At 37.9% G+C, this 16,287-nt stretch overlaps 2 protein-coding genes across 2 annotated transcripts in view; both read right to left on the minus strand.

The window, feature by feature from the left end:
* Nucleotides 1-15,897, minus strand: part of LOC128369634 (collagen alpha-4(IV) chain-like) — a 33,135-nt gene extending 17,238 nt beyond the window's left edge. Inside the window, exons 1-21 of the mRNA XM_053330712.1 lie at nt 15,884-15,897; nt 14,555-14,597; nt 12,422-12,493; nt 11,853-11,987; nt 11,582-11,626; nt 10,440-10,556; nt 9,395-9,457; nt 9,233-9,268; nt 8,776-8,811; nt 8,627-8,668; nt 8,431-8,514; nt 8,180-8,224; nt 7,753-7,806; nt 6,298-6,355; nt 5,671-5,775; nt 5,342-5,494; nt 4,847-4,927; nt 3,113-3,255; nt 2,242-2,314; nt 726-832; nt 237-570 (exon numbers count right to left, since the gene is read on the minus strand). Of these exons, the coding sequence (XP_053186687.1) occupies nt 237-570; nt 726-832; nt 2,242-2,314; nt 3,113-3,255; nt 4,847-4,927; nt 5,342-5,494; nt 5,671-5,775; nt 6,298-6,355; nt 7,753-7,806; nt 8,180-8,224; nt 8,431-8,514; nt 8,627-8,668; nt 8,776-8,811; nt 9,233-9,268; nt 9,395-9,457; nt 10,440-10,556; nt 11,582-11,626; nt 11,853-11,987; nt 12,422-12,493; nt 14,555-14,597; nt 15,884-15,897 (1,840 nt within the window). The remainder of the gene's footprint in view (nt 1-236; nt 571-725; nt 833-2,241; nt 2,315-3,112; nt 3,256-4,846; nt 4,928-5,341; nt 5,495-5,670; nt 5,776-6,297; nt 6,356-7,752; nt 7,807-8,179; nt 8,225-8,430; nt 8,515-8,626; nt 8,669-8,775; nt 8,812-9,232; nt 9,269-9,394; nt 9,458-10,439; nt 10,557-11,581; nt 11,627-11,852; nt 11,988-12,421; nt 12,494-14,554; nt 14,598-15,883) is intronic.
* The window catches only part of rc3h1b (ring finger and CCCH-type domains 1b), a 251,292-nt gene that overhangs the window by 122,847 nt on the left and 112,158 nt on the right, over nt 1-16,287 (minus strand). The gene's annotated exons all lie outside the window — the stretch shown is intronic.

The following is a 16,287-nucleotide window of genomic DNA, read 5'->3' on the forward strand; positions in this document are numbered from 1 at the left end:
TTAGATCAAGTAAAAAAGAAAGAATTGCAACATGAACCAATAATGTCTTATGGGTCATGAATCATCTTTCATTAATGACATGTGGCTTAGTATGTGCAACATATGCCATTAAGTTTTGAGCTCATAACTTACCTTACCATACATCACCGTTAAACTCTGATTGTAATGCCCTTTCTGAGTAACTCTGGTACTGTTGGAGGACAGTAGTGAAATGGAGCTTTTCATCAAAGTCTTACCTGGCAAACCTGGCTCACCCTTAGGACCAGGTGATCCGATTTCTCCACAGCATTGTTCACGTTCACCTGGTGACACAAAGACAACATGCTTTTTAGGCACTGACACGACATTTAATGTGGGAAAAATCTGAATTGAACACAGTCTCAAACCTGGAGGCCCCGGTCGCCCAGGAAGTCCTTTAGGGCCAAGATATCCCCGATTTCCTTTAGGTCCAGGTGGTCCCTGGGGACCTGATATACCAGGACCTGGGGGGCCTGGAGGCCCAGGAAACCCTTTTGGTCCATTGACACCAGGGTCACCTTCTCGACCAGGTGAACCTTTAAATCCAGGGCCCTGCAAAGGCAGAGTGGAGCAAAGTGGAACATTTTTAACAGGCACAGTGTAATTAACCAGGTACAATTTGGTAATGTACCATACCATTTCTTCATACATCTGTTCTGTGAAAAACATTTAATTTACAGTTAATTTACAGTTGAGCACACACTCACTGGTGGTCCAGGGTCTCCTGCAGGGCCAGGGTGACCATCTAGTCCTGGAAAACCTGGTCTACCACCAGAACCACGATGTCCAGGGGCTCCTTCATCACCCTTGGCACCTTTCAGTAGAAAAAACAACCTGTACATGTTAGGCTGTAAACATACAATAACCCTGGCCATGAGCAGGCACGGACTGGTAATCTGGCATACCGGGCAAATGCCCGGTGGGCCGACGTGCTATTTGGGCCGGTGCAGGGACGGACTGGGCGGTCTGGCAATTAGGCAGATGCCAGAACGGCCGCGCAGAGGTCTAGACCGGCTGAGCACGCTAAATGGATCACAGCTGCCCCTAGTGGCACTGACGCGGCCCACTCTCTCTTGCATGCTGAACAACTTCCCAACGCGCTTCTAGGTTTCATATCTCTTATGATTTTGAATGCAGTATTTGACAATGTTGACCTGATTGGCATTTATACCACATATACCTGTATACATCATAGTCATGGTGTATTTCAAGTTTTACATCAGCCTGCTTTACTTTTGAAGGGAAATTTCTTGTTAGGATTTTAAAAAATGTTCATGGTTTGAAATAAAACAAATCTACTGGTATTTTGTATTTGATTGTTTGAGAAAATTAAAATGAAGCAATGCCTTCTGGGAATTTCATGGCAGTGTAGTAAATCACGTAAAAAAGTAAAAAAGTGTAGTAAATCGCGTCTGCGCATTTGTGTGTTGGAAGTTGGACTAATGGTGGTCAAGTCATTCAGTAGATTGGTTGTGGTGGTGATTATACGATTAACTGGTTAGAAAAAATGAATAGAGGCACTAAGCGACAGAAAGGGGGAGCGGAGAAAAAGAGAGACAAGATCAAGAAAGCGCTGCTGTTTGAGGGTGAAAAATGCGCCAAATTGGATTAATTTTTTTGTTGCGGAAAAGAGCAGGCTCCTTCGCAATTTGTTAACTGCATGACGGTAAGACAAATGTTTTTATTATGGAGCGGCTGGCTCTAACAATCTATTCATAATGGTTTATTTGTGCATTGATATGACAATTTTCTTATGCAGTTGTTGAAAGTATGGGAGTTTATCTGCACCATCATTGGGGCTATCAAAAATGCTTCTCTTTCCGTGCGTTGGGTCTGCATCTGCGAGTTGGGCCGCTTGTGGGTGCAAATGCCAGGGCCGTTTTTTTATCCCAGTCCGTCACTGGCCATGAGTATAATAAAGATGTTTATTTATTTGCCAAAAAGCATACATTCCCCAACAGACCAATAATACATCTTAAAATAAATTTCAAACTACCATTGAGGGATCTGCAGAACACAATGCACTGTGATTGCCTTACTGTAAGTTCTTGCACTTGAAAACTAAATATGTATTTGAATTTAATTATATTTTTAGAATGTTCCCATTATTAACTCTATAAAACCAAGATTTCCTGACATTTAAAATACCTATTAGACACAACTTTCGTTTCTTTGTGTAATAATACTTTGGATAGTGCATGTTTGGCTTTAAAAGATGCTCACCTTTAACTCCAAATACAAAAGAGTCCCCTTTCTGACCCTTCCGTCCTTTTACACCAGCAAGTCCTGGAAATCCCTGTAACAAACAAAGTAAAATACAAAACTATGTTTCTGTGGCTATAACAATGAATAGATTTATTATATAAATATACCAGGCCAGGAGTTCTGCAATGAGGCCAACGCCGAAGTAACTTAGAACTGCATTCTACCAGAAGGCGACCATTTTGTGTTCAAAAGGACTTCCGTCTTTATACAAGTCAATAGCGAACCCATTGACTTGATTTCTAACCTCAGTAAACATTTTCAAAATGTGTTTATGGTCTCAATCGCTAGTTTAAAGCCTTCTTCAATGCAGTATGATGTTCATTTGTGAAATTTTGGCCTTCCTGATTTTATATTTGATGATAAAGCAGGGTATGCATTAGGGCGTGGCTACATCGTGATTGACAGGTTGATTCATTCACAGGTTCAGGAGGGCGGACAGATAGACTGTATGAAAATAGCCGTGAACTTGTTTCCCACTGACAGTTTTCTCCAGAGTTTTGTGGTTATAGTTAGTTGTAACAGCTAACTTGGTTAGCATCACCAGGTTGCCGGTGTAGACTGTGGTAGGTAGGCGTGCAATTTCCTCGAGATCCAGCCCTCGTAACCCCCCCCCATTCCGTCCTCTTGCTCTTCCAGATGCCCATATATGTCGAATCCGTGTTCTTTTTTTCCCCGACATGCACCTCAAATTTTCAAGATGGCGCTGCTCAGATCCGATACTATTGGCCTCAAAAGCAGCAGTCCACAAATCAATGGGTGATGTCACAGCTGTTACGTCCATTATATATACAGTCTATGGTATATACTGTAGTTTGAGTTCTGTCCTCACCTGTGGTCCTCTTGGACCCTCAGGTCCTTCCACTCCTCGGTCTCCCTGCAGCCCTTGAGTTCCAGGTAACCCTGGATAACCAGGTGGACCAGGGGGGCCTGTGCTTCCCTGAACAGGTGTACATTGACATACCCCTGGGCAGCCTGTGGTAGAAAGAAGTGTCAAAAGTGTATGACAAATTTGCTCAATCAGTCTCTCAGACATATGGATCAATGATGTGACGCAACTTTTTTTGTGTCCCTGTGGTTTAGTCAAATTTAAAGGGGTTAAAATTTGAAAATAAATGCACACATTCTTTTCTTGTGTACCACGTATACAATTTCTTCTTCTAATCCATTTTGAGAGAATATATTAGAGGATTATGGCAAAAATGTCCCAGTTGTGTAACCATCAAAACTTGAACCAAAACAATTACACTAGCTTGAAACCCCTCAAATTCTTAATAAAACAGTGCATCAACTAGTTTGGCATAACCTTATATTACATTTGCATTTTGTCAAAATAGCGAAGAAGGCCATATAACAGGAAGTGGTTTTACAGAGAAGGACCCCTGATGATCACAACCGCTGCCCAACAGGGTTAGAGGCTCTTAACAATTACTCATAAACTGATGTTTTTTGGACTTAGATTTGCTCTGTTTACATGTTGCATGATGTAACCCTAGAAAAATATTTTTAATTCATAAGAATTAATTCAAATGAATATTTACTTTAAGAATTACATTTCAAATATTGAAACCAAAGCCATGTGCTTAGACAGGGGGCAAATTTGATTTTAAAATTAAATGTCTAAATTGTGTAACTGCTTATATCACTTGAGTCCTATTAAAAGCCTTTTTGTTAATATAAACAAACTAAAACAATAAAACGGATTTTCCCCATTGGATGCCATTGGAAAAAGCAGCTCGTGAAAGAGCATGCATGAATGCTGCTGCATGAAACAGCTGGGTAAGAAGAATGTCTTCACCTGGCCTCAACCACCTGACCTCTATAATATAATCACATCAGCTCTGAGCCAAAATCTCTGAACTCATGATGGAGGTCTGCAACCAGTTCCTCTCTTTCTCTCCCTGCTCACACACGTCTTTTAAAGATAATTGATCCAAAATTCTTATTGTCAGATTCAATTTTTATCAACTGTATTAAGTTACCATGATTGCTGTTTTAAAATGTTGGGCTTTTTTTCAGCACAGAACTTATAGTTGAAGAAATTAGTTAATTTATTAAATTAAATTACAATGATTGTTTCTTGACTGGATTTAAAACATAATATTCTAATAAATTCTTGTTGTCAGATATTCTTTTTAAACTGAAATAACTTGTTGACTGTCATATTTAATAATAATAATAGGTTTGATTTATATAGCGCCTTTCACATACCCAAGGACGCTTTACATTGAATAAAACAAACAAACAAATAAACAAAACACACAATAAAAAAATAAAAAAATGAGAAACAGATCAAATCAAGACTGAGAAGAAAATTGTCAGTGTCCATTTCTTCAATAAACAATGCATTTGACTGTAGAAGGAACATGGTCAGGCAGTGTATCAGATTTTTAATGAAAAATACTGGTTAAATCCATTGATGCAACCCAGTGTCCAATAAATGTAAGCAGTATTTTTTCATAAAAATCTGATTATGTACAGGAAAATAAACGTGAACTAAAATGTGGAATAAATGTTATTCACTTTTGCAATGCAACAAAATATTTTTTATCAAATTTGTCTTTGCCTTTTACTCCTTTGTTTCCTTTAGGTCCTGGGTCACCTGGGTTCGAAGGATCCCAAGGATACTCAGGGTTGCAGGTGTAAACTGTGGGATCAAGCAGCCACAAACATAGACAACCACACATGCAAGTTAAACATTTCTGCTGAATGAAGGCAAGACGTTGAATGAAGGGAAAATGAGTATTAAAATGAAGAGAATTTTATCAGAAATATTTGAAATCTCACCTCGACATCCTAATTTGATCATGTGCACGCACGCACAAACACACAGGCACGCGCGCACACACACACACACACACACACACACACACACACACACACACACACACACATACACACATCAGAGGGTAAAAATCAGTGTGTAATACTACATTCAAATAATTATGCACAAAATCATGACAAACTAACAATTATTCAAATGATGTTTGTGATATTATTATGACACATGTACAAACTCTGGTGCTATTTCTAATATGTGGTAAGTCCAAATATACTGTACCTGGACGACCAGGCTGGCCTATGACACCTTTAACTCCCTGGATTCCTTTAGTGCCCTTTGGTCCTTCTAATGGAGGGCTGATGTACCTCCCTCGCTCTCCCTTTTGTCCCTTGGGCCCAAGGATCCCTTGAGTACCAGGCAGACCCAGTTCATCTAGAAAGGTATGAGAGGCGATTTAAGACTTCTAATAAGGTAGGTTCAAGACATATTAAAAACCAGACCACTGATGTGAAACAAAGAAAAACAGTATACGCTGGTTCAAGTATAGAGTGCATAAAGTCAGGAGTACCCTCAAAGTTAGGGACCATAGATAAAGGTTAAATTCCAACCTGTTATTATTAACCCTGGCAAGCCAGGAGGTCCAGGCTTGCCCATATACCCAGGGTCACCTGATGGCCCGGGAGTTCCAGGATACCCAGGTTCACCTTTAGCACCTGAAATAGACATATTACCGGGATTTCGCAATTGATTATTCTCATACAGTAAGTGGACTTACACAAATCTAAAAACAAAACGGTGTATCTGACTATTTCATTTCAATTGATGGTCTACAGAAATTATATTCAACCACATCTTGGTGCTTAAAAAATAGTGATGTGAGTGTATAAGTGGATTATGTTGCAGGACTGGTTAAAGAAGTCTATATACTTCATACATTTTGGTGTTTTTTTAAATGTGGTGTAACAAGTTGAGCACAACTTGAAACAAACATTTCACTGCCAATATGTCAGTCCTAGAAGACCATTCTAGGATTGACATCTACAGTGGTGAGAACATTGTTTTGTCGATATATAGTAATGACCAAGACTACAACAGTGAGACCAATATTATACACTGTTGGACCAGCCTACAATCTTGAAATATAATGTTACATAAAATAATTTGAATAGGGCGACATTTCAAAATAATTTGAAATCTCGCCACATTTAATACAACCCATACTGCTATCATCTCACCTCTGATTTCACTTCCATTAAGCAAGGGACCTGGGAGACCTGGATCTCCTTGGTAACCCTGTTGGATGCAAGGAGATTAAAAGAGTGATTTACATAATATTTCTTAAAATGAGAAGAATGATAAAGCATCCCTGATCTTGTCCATTAAAAGTGACTGTCCCACAGAGCAACTACCTACAACGGTGTATTAGGGCCATATATGTTTAAAAAAAAAAACTTCTGTTCTACTCCTTCAAATGTATGAGAAATAAACTTGTATATTATCTGACATTGTATGGGTTTTTCTCCGAAACAGACCCAATTTCTTGCAATGTCTTGCAAAATCCGGATGTTTAGGATGATACCTGGGCTAAGATAACAAACACATGGTTAGAGTCAATTTATGTTTATTCCGGTTGAGCATTCACACAGTGAAGATGTGATTTTAGTCAATCGCCGCTCATATACTGTATAGCCAAGCCTTGCCGGAAGTGTCAGGTGGAAGTTAATCGCCGCCCCAAGCGAAAACAAAAATAAAAGCCTAAAAAACCCCACATACGTTTACAATTCTATGGACTTTGTTGCAGTTACATCTTTATCGTAACGGTATAATTGACTAGTTAATTGACTCCACAAGTTTATAGGCTACTGTTAAACTCAGAAGTTAGTTAGAAGCCTGCACTAATCAAGTTATAATGTTAACGTTTCATGGATTTAACTTTAAAATCAACATTATGAATACAAATGTGAATATTATGTTTGTGTGGTGGTGGTGGTGATGGTAGGAGGGTTCACTCTCACACACACACACACACAAACACACACTCACAATAGGACTGACTAATAACTAAGGTTGAATAGAATTCTCAGATTAACAACCAAATTAACTGAGCACTTTCAGATTAGGCAGCAGTTGCAACATGCACACACAGTCACAACAAATATCATACTTACTTTCACATGAATATTAATTCATCAATACTTAATATCTAATATTTAATACTGTGCAATATCCGTATACTGTACCATGCAATATCATTACTCTCATTGTCCATACCCATTACTCACTGCATTATCACCATTATCACCATCACTGTGCAATATTTAAATAACGTGCTAACCGTTAATCGATATGGACCATGGATGTATTATGGACGCCGAAATAGTATTACATTACACAAAGAAGAAACTTCCGCTTGGGACTTCCGGCATAGATTAGATATATGGCGGCGCCCTTGTCAGTCTTACTCTGGAGTTCTTTCTCGAAATATTACCCCCCCTTCCTCCAGGTCAGTTTTTTTAAACATATGGCCCTAATATGCTGTTGTAACCACCAGAGGGCAGCAGACAAGTTTAGTTTTTTTCCACTTTCTTCCCAAACTAGTTCTACTTATAAGAGGACCAACGATCCAAATCAGTGTGAAGTGTAGAAAATGTAAAGCTTTATACTTTTGCACCAAGTTGTGCAGAGCTCACCTTTGGTCCAGGTCTTCCAATGAGACCTGGAAGTCCTTTCTCTCCATGGAAACCCTGAACATAAAAAATATTTTACTTTAAATATCTCAGTGTATTAGCATAGGGAAGACTTTTAGTTATGTGACAGGTGTACCTCAGGTCCTGGTGATCCATCTGCACCTTGTGGACCTAGCGGACCCTACAGATGGAAACAATTACATATATATATGTACTGTATGTGTGTGTAGGTGTGTAGATAAATGTTTGTTTTAACGTCTAGTGCAGCATGATGAAAGTCACCTACCCAAATTCCAGGAATACCAGGATCCCCTTTCTGCCCTTGCTCCCCTTTAATTCCATCACTCTCACCCTAAGGTAAAAATGAAAATGAAATACCTTTTGCTTTCCCACTGAACAGACATATCCTTACATACAGGATAAAACTCACCTTTATGCCCTTTGGTCCACATAATCCAGGAGGACCGTGTTCTCCCTGAGATGCACAAAAGACAATAATTGCAAAAATATGCATGGAGAGGGTTAAGTTTGAGCTGCAGCTTTTAGATTATAATATACTGCAACATGATGATATTGTTTGCACAAATTGCACAAAAACCTTACAGACAAGAATCAAGTTGGATTTCCTTTTAATACAGATCTAGATATGACCACAAATGTGAAAGTGAGCATTTCGTTCACCTTGTAACCTTTGGGTGGGAGAATATCAGGTGGAAATTCTATAACTTCTTCTGGTCCTTGTGGGCCAGGTGAGCCTTGGTCACCCTGGGATATCAAATTAAAGGGGTAAAGACATTCGGAGTTGTAAATTGGATTCATCCACAAACACAAGGAGAAAATTCAGTGCATAGTTGTTAAAACCAAAATAGTTTCTTACATCATCACCCTTAATCCCTGGCAGTGATCTTCCAGGGTCACCCTATAAAACAAACAAAACTATTTAGTATGTGAGTGTGTTCATCTATGTGAGCATGTAAGTGAGGATGTTCTAATACAACTGGTGAAAACTTAAAGTAGGTAACTTACTGGTGGTCCTCTTCCACCTTTATGTCCTTGTGCACCCTAAATGAGGGATCACAGGTATAAACATACTCTTTCATAGATAAAGCACTGCATTTCCTTTCATTATTTAGATCATGGATATTAATGGTCTAATAATAATGCTGTACTCTGTGCAGGTACATTAATAAACAACAATACACTGTCTTGTTGTAAGTCTAACCTATATAAAAAGAAAGAAGAAAATTCACCATAGGCCCAGAAGGTCCAAGAGGGCCAGTTTTGCCTTTACACCCTGTGTGTCCTTTTCCTCCCTGGGTAAAAACAAAACATAAATGAATAAATATATAAATAAATGTTAACAAGTTAAGTTGACCACATGAAGAGAGTGTAACATTTAAAGCATGTTATCTCTGCTTCATTTATGAGCACAATACTACTGAAGAATACCTCTTTAGTGTCAAAATAAAAATAGAAAACATACAGGTAGGCCAAGTTCTCCATCTAGACCAGGGTCCCCCTGTAAGATAAAATAAGAAAGGAAAATGAGAATGTTGACAGTCTTTACAGACATGGTAAATTGCTAATTAATTATGTGATCAAAAAGAAAAGGGTTTTGACCTTAGTCAAACAAAAATGAACTTACACGATGTCCTGGGAGGTTACCATAAAAAGGTTCTCCCTTGATTCCTTTAGGTCCAGGCAATCCCTGACAAGTAGAAACAATAAGTGCTGACATCAGAAAAAATATATAAATAAAACCTAATCTTAATGGAATGAAAGAGTTCATTTTATATTTATCAATCATGATTCTGACAAAACATAAAGTAGGCTACATATTGGACTATTTGATTAAACCTAATACCTTATGTTCTTTGAAAACATTGTTTGAACATTCACTGTCAGTGTTTATTTAATTAATTATTCCGCTCACTGCATCCTGACATACAGCGAGCAAGCGAACCGGCGATGGAATCTCACACGAAACTGTCCTGATATGCAGCGTGAGGATTTTATCGCAAGTTTATTCAAAACCAATCAAATTATTGAGAGGCTAGCTAGCCAGAGCGATAGAGGAAGCAGTGTGTACATTTCAACCAATAAGAAGTGTTTAGGGGCGGGACACGGCTGCAAAATTTTGTCCAAATTTCGTAAAGACAGAGCAAGCAATTTTTTGAGGGGTGGGTGTCATCGCTGGACAGGGCGATGTCGCTCGCGGCATGTCAGGAAAGGCTCATTGAAAACTCATGCATTTTAATCACTTTTTCTCGCTGGCGTCGCTGTATGTCAGGATGCAACTCTTCTTTATGAAGCTCTTCGGTTGAAGCGGCAATATGGACAGGAGACTCCCATTAAAGAGTCAGGGACTGGAGGTCTTCATTTAGTGAACATTTAATTATAATTCTTCATCAGCAGATGCTGGTATAGATGATTGGAGGTGGATGATGTGAGGATATGATGATATTTGGGTGTGTATGTGTGGTTTATCATTTCAGGATGCACATTAGGGAAAATAAAGTTAGCTGGCTTCATAGCGTCTAACGCAATAACCGGAGGAGGAGGAAACCATGGCAACAACAAACTTAGGTTCCACCCTCAGTCTTTCTAGCACTAAGCTAGACACATACTCAAACTCAAACTTCCTGACTGAATGATGGCAGAAAGATCAGAACAGTAGCTGCTCTACTCACCGGCAACCCATCGATACCTCCCCAACCGGGAATACCAGGGACTCCTGGTTGACCCCTTGTCCCATTACAGCCATCCACCCCAGGCAAACCAGGTTCACCACCTGCTCCAGGGTGACCCTCAATAAAATAGTACAGATATGGTGTTAGACAGCAGTTATAGGCTCCCTGAATTATTCTTTTTCTTAACTCTTCTTTTTTTTTTTTTTTTTTTTTGACAACATTCTGACGTTCAGGCATATATGGTTGAATATTTCACAATTATATAGAGGTCAAGATAAACAACTTGAGCTCTTGTTCGTCACAAATCCTTTAGAAAGCTGCATTAGGCAATGAAGATAACCAGGGCCACATCTACAGTGTCCTATGATATGTCCACTAGATGGCACACCAGACACATACTTTAAATCACTGCACCAGACACAGCAGGTGTCAGCACAGGTTCAAATAGATACCTTTTTGGTTATCCATTAATAATCCGGCTCCTGCGTCATTTATGGTTGACTAAAAGTACTGTTCTTTCTCAAACAAAAATGTGCTGATGCCAATTTAAAATTGACATCAGATGACCAGTTGTTTTAGACACTTGTTCGTGAAGAGCAAATCTACTCTGGTCAAATAGGGTTAAGTTGTGTAATTAAAACTGTATTGGAATTCACATATTAAAAATTAAATTTCTGCCATGTTAATTAAACTTTATTTCTGCACCTTGCACCTTATTAGTCTTATTAGTATGGCACAACCATGGTATTAGGCCTCTTGTTGTCTGTGGGCAGTATTACGTGTGGCAAGATAATATTCATTGGGATTGCAGGAAACTACTACAATAGATTTGTGAAAAATTATAAAGAATTAATATAAACAATGAAAATCAAAACAGAGGCTGCCTTTTGCCTACCACTGATTTAAAGTAAAGTGGAGCAGTGTTTTGAATTGGGTGGTTATAAAGTTAGTAACATGACATATTTACAAATGGTTTAAATAAGTCAGACCATGTTTTGAGCTGTGCAGGGTTTGGAAAGTTGGTGCAATTCCTTCAGAGGTTAACTAACCTTTATGGGATTATTGTAGTCAGTGTGAGTTGTACTGTATGTGTGTGTTTCTAATTTGTAGTTAAAGAAATAACAACAGTATAGTTTACTCACTGCCGACCCATTATGACCAGGAAAACCAGGAACACCAAGCCTCCCCTGAAATGTAAAAAACAGGATTTTGTTCATTGTTCACACTCACCTCATTTATCTCTCACTAGCACTACGTTATTTTTGAATAACTTTAATAACATAGACTTACTGTGATTATTATCAATTGTATTTGCAAGAATTATCTGCCTTTCTTTCTGTCTCTCTCTCTTTCTCTCTTTCAGACACAACACACACATGCATACACAACATGCACGTGAATGTGAAAACTAACGCGATCTCCTTTGGGCCCGTCTGGTCCATGTGATCCCTCTGCTCCCCTCTTGCCTTTCTCTCCAAGATGCCCTTCATATCCCCGTTGCCCCATCGGTCCGTTGGGTCCTTGCTGGCCTTCTTTACCTGGAGCCCCCTACAAAGAGAAAAATAATGTAAGAAAATCCCTCCAAAAAACAAATCCAAAAAAGAAAAAAAAAAAATCATATATTTAGACTATGATTCTTAGTGACAATTCTAGATATAAAAACTTTTTTCCCCCCAATATCATTATGATATTTGATATTAAGGGCTGTTATCCAGCATAGCAATAATGTTGCACCACATGAATGTGTATTCATATTATAGCAATTAATTAGAAAATGTAAGTATGTACAATAGCTATTGCATCATTAAATCTATTGTTTTATTATCTGTTCTGCCACTGCTCTTGTTAGGCATCCCTGACTAAGGGATACATTTAAAAAAGGACAATTTAAACAATTTTCCACAGTTTTCTTTATTAGTAAAAAAAAATCATATAAAATTCATGATCTCAACTTTAGTATTGAGAGAGCAATTGGTACATACCCGTGCACCTTTGGCAGGAAGACACCGACATACAGAGCAGTCTCTCCCTTGGCATGGGCCTTCAACCTTACCCTGGAACAACAAAGAGAGAAAAACAGCGACAGAGACATCAGCAGGCACATCATGGTTGTGAACTGGGTAGATGTCTGCCAGACTTGTATATGTTTAGAATACTTTTGAGAATTAGCCTTGGACAGGAGCACATTTCCCTTGGGAGACTGGATGTCCCTGATTAGAAAACTTTAAGCAAGTCAGTGTTCTCAAATAGACGAAATAACAAGTGTCCTGACCTTCATGAAAATAAAAGTCCATTCATAATGCTTTGAGATTGTGTGTTCCTGACTCCACACCTCTCTCCTCTCTCTCTCCCTCTCTCTCTCTCTCTCTCTCTCTCTCTCTCTCTGAGTGTGTGTGTGTGTGTGTGTGTGTGTGTGTGTGTGTGTGTGTGTGTGTGTGTGCATGCGTGCGTGTGTATGTGTGTGTGTGTGTGTGTGTGTACTGGGAGTTTCACATAGCTGAGAAGTCTGTATCTCAAACATTAAATAGTGTTTTTCTTATAGCACCCTAAATATTTGGACAAGTTTGGGCTGTTGAAATTCTACCGCACATCTGTTGTCTATCTTTCCTTAAACTTTGCTCTAACACAAATTTTAGCTTGTCTGCTGAAAACATGTAGCAATATATTTCCATGTAATTAATGTATCCGGCCAATATTTGAAGCATACAGCTATTTGGATACTTGAAATACATACTATACCTATACTGACCAATGCTGTTCAAGCATAATCAGCTGCTCTTGAACAATATTGGCCAGTTGTATTTTTTTACACAAACATTTCCGATGTTTTCTTTAAGAATTTTGACTCCAGTTTCAAGCAGGAACTTGTTGCTTTCTGTTTGCCAAACTACTGTATGTACTAGTGACACTAGGTACATATCAACCAATACACTAGTCTATAATAAATCAACTTGACCAATATATCAGCCTGGCCAATTTTCTTGTTCTAGCTCTGGTATGCAATCTTATACATTATGTTCACATAAGAACCACAAGCAGTCCTGCACAAGTGTTACTTTGGGGCAAATACCGGTATTATAAAAACATACAGAGCAACATATACAGCTCCCAGGTGCATCAAGTACATCAAGATATTTTGATAGAAAATACTGAACCAGCACTAAGTGTAGACCATCTGCTTTGGGGATGATTGACTGTGTTTAGGCCAACGTAAGTCATGTGTATACAAACAGGAACATACTGACTTATAGAAAATATACACACAGTGATATAGGGTAAATTGAGAGCATCAGGGTCAGGGCTATCATGGCTGTTAAGTTGATAGATTGTTGTTTATGACAGGTCTAAACTACATTTCAGACTCCTGTAGCACCATCAGCTGTGTTTACTGTGTTGTTTTATAATTAGAGACACCTCTTGTTCAGCACGTGTCACAGAAGCACTGACCCAAATTTTTGAGTCTGTCTGTAATGGTGTTTCATTAGAGTGCATAATATTTTATCCATCCCCTTTCAAATAATTGAGGAACACCTTTAAAACAAACAAACAATTAATGTGATGAGCATTGCACTGGTGTAATGGGTTATATTAGGTTATAGAAGTGTGCATAGTGCAGTAAGCCAGTAACCCTGGCTATGTTGTAAGGTGGTTGTAATTTTTACTCCATTAGTATGTAAGATGCCAAAATATTAGAAATATATCTCAGTATAATACAGCCCATTACAATATGTACCATAGTCTGTGTCAACAAAAAACAACAGAAGCTGTATTTAAATTTAAACATAGTCTTAAAGGTAGTCAAAGTCCTTATGCAAAAGGTGTAATGTGTGTGCTCTTCCTAGCCTTCATCAGAATATAGCGTACTGTATGATGAGGCATTTCAAATAATTAGCTGTTTATCTAAATGAAAAAACACCTCTAGAACAAAAAGAGGACACTTCTTTCTGTGAATCAGCAATACAATATGATCATACTACATCTACAAAACATCATTTGTAGTATCTTGTGATTAGACTGTATTGAAACTATTAATCACTACGCTTTTAGATTTAATGGTTGTCATAGTAGTATATTATGTTTACTTGCATATGAAAACTTAAAAAGCAAAATCTTACTGCACTGAGCTGCTGAACAAAGATGACCAGGACAAGGATCCACCTGTGAATGTAACAATGGTAATCAATTAACTGTAGTCTCATTTAGCCCCAGCCAATGGATGTCTTTCTGTCACACAGTTAATGTGACAAAACGAAAAACATACTTGCTGGTTATCTCATTACTCAGGTTTCTTGTCAATCTGATACAAACCTCACAAGATGTGTGAGGTTTCATCTACCTGTACAAATATTCAATCTCAAATTGAAAAAAGGCACCTCTATTTGCTAAATTGCTGCACATTGGTTGCTCGTGTAATGACCAGGGTTATTATACAGTAGTTAACGAAAACTAAGACTAAAACTAAAACTAGCAATGAAAAAATAATTTAGTTAACCGAAATTAAAATAAAAACAACTGAAAACTAAATAAAAACTACAATGAACAATGTAAAACTAACTAAAACTAAACTGAATATACTTGGAGTACGACCTACTGATAGATGAGAGTAAATGTATAGTGATGAGGACTGTGGGATGCAACTAAAAGGGAAAAGTCCCACAAATTTGAAAGTTCATCTTCATGGTTAAATAATGAAATTAAAAAGGACTTGATGATAAACCATAGTTGGTGTCACACAGAAAAACTAAGACTAAGACCAAAACTAAATAAAAACTAAACTGAAACTAGTCAATTCCTCAAAATAAAAACAAAACTGAAACTACTAAATCACTTGTTGAACTAACAAAAAATAAACTGAAATAAAAAAGCAAACTGGAAAACTAAATAAAAATAAAAACTAAAGACAATTTCAAAACTATAATAACCTTAGTAATGACCTGATAAATAAAACTCCACCCTTAGAGAGAATGTTATCTAGACATCACGTTGCAGGTGACACCACAGTCCGAGTGTGTCTATGTCTGTGTGTAGAGGTCAGTTGTATACAGAGTCTATTGGAATGCAAGTATGCAGATGTGATGAATATCTGAGTAAACAGGCAAGAAGTGTGTTTTTCTTCAGGTTAATGGGCATGTGACTTGCATCTAACTTTGTGAGATGTATCTTATAAATGTTTACAATTGTTTTAATGATTTTCAGTGTAACACTTACTGACATGTATATAGTATACTGCAGATGTGGGGATTTTAAAAACTAAAATCTTGCCATGTGTTGTTACCAAAACTCTATCTTTCTGTATCACTTCTTTATTTTACTGTTAAAATGTGATATCATAATTTATTGATCTACATTTTCTAATGTAAGGATCTACAAAGATAACATGCATTGCTATTGAATTAAAATAACTTAAAATGATTAGATATCATTAGCATTGCAATTGGACGTACCTGAGGGAGCACATTGTCACAGCAGTTTGTATGGATCTCATCTTGGCTTCTGAACAGGTGAGCGTTGGTCTCAGTTCTGCCCCCTGTGGTGGATAAAAGGTAGAATGAAACAAGTCAACAAATGTCAACCTTTGGACACCTGTAATGCATGATTAACTTTATATGAAAGTAGTGAAAAACCTCCATGCAGATAACCCTACTTTAATATGAAGCACATGCTATTATAATATCAAAAAATGAGACTACACTGCAGATAAAGATGTTATTGGTGCTGCCCTCTCTCACCTCATTCATCCATTTAGATTTGTCTCTTCAGTCTATACATAGCAGTCTCTCATGCACAAAGAACAACTTTCACAACTCACCCAAATTCAGATACTCAGAAGAATCTCAGTGCATCCTAA

Source organism: Scomber japonicus, chromosome 12 (genome assembly GCF_027409825.1).
Source record: "Scomber japonicus isolate fScoJap1 chromosome 12, fScoJap1.pri, whole genome shotgun sequence".
Classification (NCBI taxonomy): Eukaryota; Metazoa; Chordata; class Actinopteri; order Scombriformes; family Scombridae; genus Scomber; species Scomber japonicus.